At 48.2% G+C, this 8,208-nt stretch overlaps 1 protein-coding gene across 2 annotated transcripts in view; it reads left to right on the forward strand.

Annotated features, from left to right (window-relative positions):
- The window catches only part of SNX27 (sorting nexin 27), a 28,081-nt gene extending 19,873 nt beyond the window's left edge, over positions 1 to 8,208 (forward strand). For both annotated transcript variants that reach the window (XM_072983818.2, XM_072983819.2), the window contains exon 13: positions 491 to 8,208. In XM_072983818.2, the coding sequence (XP_072839919.2) occupies positions 491 to 538 (48 nt within the window). In that variant the 3' untranslated portion in view covers positions 539 to 8,208. The remainder of the gene's footprint in view (positions 1 to 490) is intronic.

Here is an 8,208-nt window from a genome sequence, read left to right on the forward strand (position 1 = left end):
CCATCTTGTTTTTCTGCATGGCGAGATCCGGAGATGGATTCTGCCTGCTCGGAAAGGGGCGCCCCACAGAGAAATGGGCCCAGGCCCCTTAAGATATCCAGAAATCATCCTTTGCCCTTGCCACTAGCCATCCTTTGGCGAATGTCACCGGACTTGGGAGAGAGGTGGGCATAACCAGAAATGTCGTCCTGGGTTTTCCAGGCACCCTTTCCCGATCTGATGTAATCCTTCGAGGAAGTGAGGCCGTAACCCCCATCCTGAGCAGTAATTAGGGCAATGGGAATGATCTTCCAGTAGGAAGATTCGTGGACCTCAAAACGGTTTTTCGGTCTGGGGTGGGGCATGGGTGGGAGTTGCGGGGTAGTTGCTAGTCTCTGCTTCCAGTATCTTAGTTCTGTTTCTCTCTTTCTCTCACCCTATCTCCCACCCTCCCACCCACCCTTCCTCTCTTTCTTTCTTTCTTTCTTTCTTTCTTGGTCACCCCCTGCAGAACATCTTTCAGATGATGCGGACACAGCACAGAGACATTACAACTTAGCCCTGAGCCCACCTTGGACAAATATACGTGTTATCCCTTCCTCGGCCCCACCCCACCCCAAATTAACACTTTTAAAAACAGAAACAAAACAAAAAAAATCAGAGAGAAAGAGAGAGATAATGGTTTATTGTATTAAAGCCCTTAAACTAAATATTAATACCATTTGTGAATTTCATGTTAAGCCATTTGGGGGCAGGGAAGCCAGCAAAGGCGTTGGAAATGAGGGAGTGGGGAATCCAGATTATTAGCCAATGAAAATTGTTGTTTTCTAGTTTATCCCCTTCCTGGGGTCTTGTTGTTCAGAGATGGACTACGCTGCGGGAATATATTTTTTTTCTTTGTTCCCACTTCTGTTTTTTTTTTTTTTTTTTTTTTTTTTTACAACTGGATATGGAAATGTACATCCATTTGCACTGTTTGGACATATATATGTATGTATGTAAAAATTATATATACAAACTATCACGCACGTAGATACATATATATAATTTTCATATCGATGGCTGTTACCTTTCAGGCCCTTGCGTTTCCATGCGAGGGTGTATCTTCCCTTCCTGGATTGATCATGGTGTTGTTGATGTTTTGTAAAAATCTAGAACAAGGAAAGAGAGAAGAAAGAAGAAGAAAAATAAAACAGAAAAAGGGCAGCCTCTCTTTGTAAATAGGGACTGGCCGGAGCTGAAACCAATTTCGAACACTACCAGAATCTAAACTGAGTTCTGAAAATTATGCCATTGTGAGTTCCAAAATCTGGGTTTTTGTTTTTTCTTTCGTTTTGATGATTGAGACAAAGCTGTTCCCACCATTTTGAAGAATATTTTGGTTCTGTATGTCTTTCTGCAAATGTGAACATTCAGTCGAAGGTTTATAATTTTTTTTCCTTTTCTGAAGTGTAGAATTTCCTTTCAGCTCTGGCCGTCTTGTATTTTCTGAATATATAGCTTCAAAATCTGCCCCCTCCTACCTCCGGTGTTAACCTGTTCCTTCAAGGCAGAATAGAATAAGGGTGAGAAGCCCGCTTTTCCTTTCCTGCCTCCTTCTTTAGCCCTCATGTCTCCAAATTCCGGTTGGAGTAAGAAGAGGAGTTTACTAAATGCTGCCTCCAGCCCATCAAGAGCATTGCAGGTGAATCTGTGGTTAGTTTCCTGATGGTCAGGATCTGTCCCTGGTCTGGTCATTCACCAGTCGCCAAAATATGTTCTAAAGCAACCTCCTCCTACTGTGTGGCCTCCCATACTGCTCCCGAGGGCTGGAGGGAGAGGAGAGCTGTAGCCTATCCTGCCAAGAAGGCCCCCCCATTGGGTGGATGTTCTTTCAGGTCATCCAGCTGTTTCACAGCAGCTGTGCCTGGCCTGGCTGCTGGAAGAGGGCAAACAGATGGGGTTGTGTCCACTCTCTGGAGAAGGTGGTGGGTTCAGTTGTCCCAGCTCTTGAGAACATTTGGAGCCACGGAAGCAAATTGCTCGGCCGTGTGGCCGTTCCCAGGGTGGCTGGGTTTGACAGTGAAATCTTCAGGGTTGGCCAAGAATGAACGGGGGCCAAGAAGGCTCTGGGTATAACGAAGACTGGCTGCTCCAAAGAGGTGTGTGCCTCCCCCCCCCCATGAGTTGACAAACCGGTGACTTCAGAACTCGAGTTGAGAACATGAGAGGAGTCCTGTTCCTTCAGACCCGGTCCATCTCGCCTGGCACCGTATTCTCCTCCATGGTGGCTGGTCGGATGAACCGCAAGAGCAAAGAAGCAAGACTGAGAAGGCCCGGCCATGCTCCACACCGCTTGGTGTTCAGAAGTAGGCTGCCCAGGAAAGTGGTGGTCCCCTCTTTCGCAACTTGGCAAAACTCCTTTTTTCGAAGTCAGGACAGCCAGGAGCTGTCACCGCCTCTTGTGGCAGGAAGTTCCACAAGTTGTACGTATTGTGTGAAGCAAGGTTTGCTTTCTTTTGGGGCTTGGGAATGAGGAAGGACAAACACAGGTGTTTGGAAGAAGGGCCATCACTTGGTAGCCGACCACATGTACAGGCATCTCTTATCAAAAGATCAGAAGGAGGCAGGATTTCAGAACGAGGGTGGGAAGACCTTTCCTCCCTTAGGTCTGGAGAGGGCATGACCAGGGAGAGCAGGTGGTCTGATATCTGACTATGCGCAAGGCAGTTGCACCTTTGCTTTTATCTATATTGCAGCTTTGTCAGAGAGAAAAGGCAAGACGGACTGAACTGAACTGAAGGGGGCCTTCCTGCCTGTTTCTTTGGCATTCACCCATTTGCCCAAAGGCTGGTCGGCTCATGCCCTGAATCAGCGAGAGTCAATGTGTCCATTTCCCCGACATTTCAGAAGGTAGTGCTGCCCAACTGGACACAAAGCTACCGTCGCCCTGCCTGTTGATGGAAGGGGACATCTGTGCCATGTATCTGCCATACTTTTCTTTTTCAGCCTCAGCATTATGTTCTATCATCGATTCCCACAATGGGACCCTTTACAGATGTCCTAGGACTGCAGCTTAAAAAGGCAGAGAACAGAACATTTAACATCCGGCAGTATAAGCGGGCAAAGAGAGACCAGGGAACAGGGATGGTGGCTCAAGGTGGTCAGTTATATCCTTGATGCAAGCTGTTTAAGCAGTCCCTTTAAATCCCCCGGAAGCCAGACTGAAAAGTCTCTCGCTGGGGAAGAGGCTTGGCAGGTTCTCAGGAGCAGCCCTCAGCTTGCCTCCAAAGGGGTCGAGATCCTCCTTTTTGCATGCTGATTCCCCAATTAAAGCCTTTCTTCCACACTTGATATGTCATTTCAGAACATCCCGTTTCCCTCGCTTCGGCCGTTTGGCAGGGACAGGCCTTGCACCGTTGTGCCCAAGGCCCCTTTGCGTATCTGCGGGCCAAATAGCAGCTGGCGGACAGTTAGAGAAGTTGAGTTAACCATCTCTGTTTGCTGGAGTGTCAGTAAGTTGACATTTTGAGGGGGAGGGAAAGAGAGATGATGGAACCGGAAGTGTCTGTAGAGCAGTTTGCTAGAGGTCTGAGGTGTTGGGAGGAACTGGGTTTTGGGGAGATACGAAGCCTTGAGACCAGGATGTGAGGAGAATGTGTGTGTGTGTGTGTGTGTGTGTGTGTGGGGAATCTGCCTTAGTGTGTGGCCTGGCTGAAGGGGTGAACGTGAAACCCCAAGGCGAAAGTGTTGGGTTTAGTGAAACGAAATAGTCCTGCCATCTTTGTGAAAGAGGCCTCTAACTCTCGACAGGAAGTGTTGGTGGTTCTGAATTTTGTTCTTTCGCAACGGGCACAAATGCAGGTGGATTTTTCACTTTTTAAAAAAGCATCTTGGAAACCGGTTATCTGACCCGCTTTCCCATGCAATGTGTTGGAGCCGATCTGCTTCGGAGGCCCCAACGCCCGGAAGGAAAGCCAGAGTTGGCTTCCTTCTCGCTGGGCTTGAACCGCCTGGGCCTTTCCCCTTGGCATCGGGTGTGTTTCAAAACCCCCGGTTTAGGGTTGGTGGGGCTTCGGAGAAGCGTGAAGTTGTGCCTTATTAGAGGGTGGCCAGCCCTGCTCCCAAACAGGGGTGGGAAAGCCTGAGCGACATCCCATGTTTGAGGCCAGGGCCCTCGTTCAAGTCTCTCAGAGAAGCGGCGCTGTCGGGTCGCACGCGCCCGCCTTCCGTGGGACACTCGGGAAGATCAAGCGTAGGTTTGTGGAGGTGAACAGCTGTGCCTTTTCCTCTTTCTCTCTTTGTGTGGCTGCTCTTCTGCCACAGTTCTGTCATCGAGAACCAGGCAGGTTTCGAGGCTGCACCCCATGAAGGATTTGGGGTGAAGGTGCTAAACCCCATAGAAATGCCCCCCTTTCTGGCTTGGACCCAGAACTAATATGGATCAGCACCTTTGCTCCCTCTGTGGACAGCATTTCAAGGAAGCCCGTGCGCTGGCAGCAAAAGTAACAGCCCTCTTTCTCCCCAGCTCCTGCCTTTGAAGGTAGCCTACCTCTGAACCTGGAGGCTCCATCTATCTTGCGGGGGTTAACAGACACTGCGATGCCACCTCCTCTGGGATGAATGGGTTTAATCCTCTTTTGGAGCCAACCAGATCCAAACCTGGGCTTCGCTTTGCGTCATTCATTCCTCGCGTGAAAGCTCTGTTTGTGCGCCTATGAGCAAGGGGGAAAAAATAACCATGAACACAGCAAATTGTTTAATCATTTGCTTGCTTGTTATCTTACTGGCCCAGCAAGTGCTTTGATAGCTTACAAACTTGGCAAGTTTCTCTCACTCCCTCCCCCTGATCAGCTAATTAACAAACCATTGCAACAGAAGTAGAATCATTAGAAGTCCCATTAAGTCAGTCTGATAGAAAAGAAAGGAAGTTGTGTGTGTGTGTGTGTGTGCGCCAGCTGAGGGGAATTACCCTTGGTTTTCCACACACAGCCCTGGGATGTAGTCCCTGCCTTCCGTGTTGTGGGTTTTTTTATCTTCCCCAAGTTTCTTTCTCTCGTCACCATCCAGTGATAAGAGCTTTTTCTGACGCTGGTACTTTAGGAAGCGAGCACTGTGGGACCGCTTTGTTTAAAATGCTTTATTTTCTCCCTGACTCTCTTGTGAATCCCTAGAGTCTGACGCTTTTGCACAGCCGGTTGCCAGGGCTTCTGGGTATTGTAGTCCAAGAACAACTAGGGCCCCCCCTAACGAGGGCCCCACTGTGTCAGACTTAAAAGATTTGGCGCTGTAGATGCCAGAATTAAAACATGGAGCCCACGATGCAGTGCCATTTGGGAGTCTGGCCGGATGACTGCGTTGCCTAAGGGCGAAGGCTCGATCCCACCCCAGATTGTGTAGAGTCCTTTTAAAGAAAAAAAATCTAATTGGCAAGTTAGATTTTGCAGAGTCACATGGGATGGGAAAAGCTCATCCGTGCAACCTTCAAGGAAGCGCTCTGCACATCATTCTATCCTGAATGTGTGAGTGGCCTGACTAGAAAGATAATCACCACTGTGTCTTGCCTCAAGCGAGATGTCTGTCTGTCTCTCTCTCTCTCCTTGCTAATTGGCTGCTGTAATATGGATGAAATCCACCTCCATTATGCAGGAAATGTGAGCGTGTTCCATGCTTTCTCTGCTGTTGAACTGCTGCGCATTCCCCCGGCCCATCGCCTCTGTTCCGGCCGGCGGCTTGTCCGATCCCATTTAGGGATTTTGAGAAACCATCCTTTGGCCGCCTCTTGTTTCCGAGCCGGCGATTTCTCTTGCTTCTTTAAATTCAAGAGCGGCTCACGAGGCTCATCCCCACCCGCGGCAAAACACACCACGTCAAGCAAAGCTGGCTTTTAAATGGGTCAGGGTGTGAATTGTTAGTAGGGTTGAGTGTTAGTTTTTTTTCTTTTTCTTTTTTGGCATAACTCTTCCGCTTGGTATGTTTTTCTAATCTGAATATTCAGTAGCGACAGGTGAGGGAATAGATTATTCTTAGCGAGCCGTAACAGGATAAAAGTCTCCCAAGAAGCCATGAGGCTTTATGGCCACATTTCAGCAAACGTGGCGTGGAGCAGGCGTCGGCAGCTGGCAGCCTCTAGGTTATGTCCACCCCTCTGCCTGGAAAGGGGTCCTGTTAAAACTTCCCAGGGAACATCTAGACCTGTGGGGTGATGCCAAAGGCTCGCGAAAGCAGCAGCTGTAACCAAGTTGGCAGGTACTCCGATCCTTTCTGCTTTTGACAACTGCTGTTCTTTTATGCAGCTGCCATTCCCTTAAGGCTCTTTCTGGTTTGCCACTGTTTGATTAACTGGGGAAGTGATGGGCGAACAAGCAACCCCCAGATCTCTGGGTCTCTGTTTCTTCCACACGAAACAGCTTGTCATGACACCGGAGGGACCAGTGGAAGGTCTCCTGCCTTTGTTTATGCTGGCAGATTCGTATGTCATCTCCTGGTTTGTTTGCTTGAAAACGTATGCTAGTGCGTCACGATAATATGCAGGAGGGTGTATCTGTTACGTGCTGAAAGGCCACGATTCCTGCCATGAGAGAACACAAATTCTACAGACAGTATTAACTTCTGCTTCTAATGTTCAGTGTTATAACAGAGAATGCTAGCACATTTCTGCCATAAACTCTTACAGAGCCAGGAAAAATATAGTTGAGTGAAGGAAAATGCAAGAAAACAGCAATACAAAAATTGATGTGATAAATTTCAGAATGAAAGATTTGCTCAGAAACCCCCGCCTTCTAGCTTCGGACTCGCCAGTGGGTATCTGATCTTGATAGTTCAACAACACGTTGCCCCCAGCCTTAAGGATCGAGCGCTTCACTCGATAGAAGCCAAGCTGAGAATGAATTCGGGGCCCCGTTGCAAGTTCAGTCCTAAGGGGAGAAAACATGAGAATCTGTCAGTAAGCCTTTGCAAGCGAGACAGGAAGGGGCCCCCTGTGTCTTGGCTGCTCTGGTTGGTTATCCATCAAAAACCATGGTTTCTGGGGTTAAAAGGCAAGTCCCCCCCCCCCAGGAGCGGTCTGTCTAGCTCGGTACTAGAGGGAGAACCACCTCCAGTGGTGCAAGTCGTGCCGTCCACGAGGGAGGAAGGACTCCACTTTGGAAGGACTTCTGGGAACAGGTTTGGGACACACACACACACACCTTGAATCTCTGGGGAGCCACTGCTGGCCATGCTGCGTGAGGTGGACCAGGGACTCAACTTGGTGTCCTGAGCCAGTTCAGCATGCCAGGATGCATTCTCCTCACTCTTCTGTCCCAGTCTTCTGCTTGGGCGCATGCCGTCTCCCTCTTACCGCTTAGATGATTCTCGTCTCTAACATCTGTCCTGCTACTCCATCCGGCAAAGTTTAAGCCTCTTTCCTTTCAAAATTTCCACTCCTCCCGGATGGCAAACGGCAAATGTGCGGGCTCCTCCCCTCGCTGGTTTCTGAACACCTCCGCCTCCGCTCTGTGCCGAATCCAGCCTTTGCAATGCTGCTGACCACCCTCCCCGTGGCTGCAGGCTTGGTGTATAGGGCGGGCCCCGTCTCCTTCCCCACTTCGTTCCACCCTGGAATAAAGCCTGCTTAAAAACACCAAAAGGGATATATTTTATGTCATTAGAAATGACATCTCTGTTTTCTCCAAACCACATCCTGTTGCTCGTGAATATTTCTTTTTTGGGGTGCTGCCGATTCCTCGAGGTTCCTCCTTTTGCAGGTGGAAAAACTGGGTGGCTTTAGCCCAGCAACCTCTTGTTAAAATATGGGGTGAAAAAGTCTTAATTCTCCCGCTCCTCTGTATTCTGTTGCATTGAATAAAAGTCCTGGGTTATTTTATTTTTTTGGTTTGTTTGACTGTCGCAGCCTCATTTTTCGACTTCCGATTCTCTGGACACCGTGGCGTGTTGGCCTGTTTCTCTCTCCCCTTTTTTAATTTATTCGAGAAGAGTTTTTCATTGTAATTTTCATTGCCATCTGTTGTAATTTAATCTGCAATTTCTGTATGCGAAGCAGAAGAAAAATAGCTTGGGCCATGGTGATGGGGAGAGAAGAAAGGTTTTTTTTTTTTAAATTTTTAAGAAAAAAGAAAACCATTTCCAAGCAGTGTTGCATTCTCCATTTTTCTTTAGAGCTAACGACTCTAAAATTTGTTTGGTAAAAGTCAATTAGTGTAACTAATTGTAACATATTCTTTTAAATAAATTGATTTATTGATGAAA

Source organism: Pogona vitticeps, chromosome 15 (assembly GCF_051106095.1).
Source record: "Pogona vitticeps strain Pit_001003342236 chromosome 15, PviZW2.1, whole genome shotgun sequence".
NCBI lineage: Eukaryota > Metazoa > Chordata > Lepidosauria > Squamata > Agamidae > Pogona > Pogona vitticeps.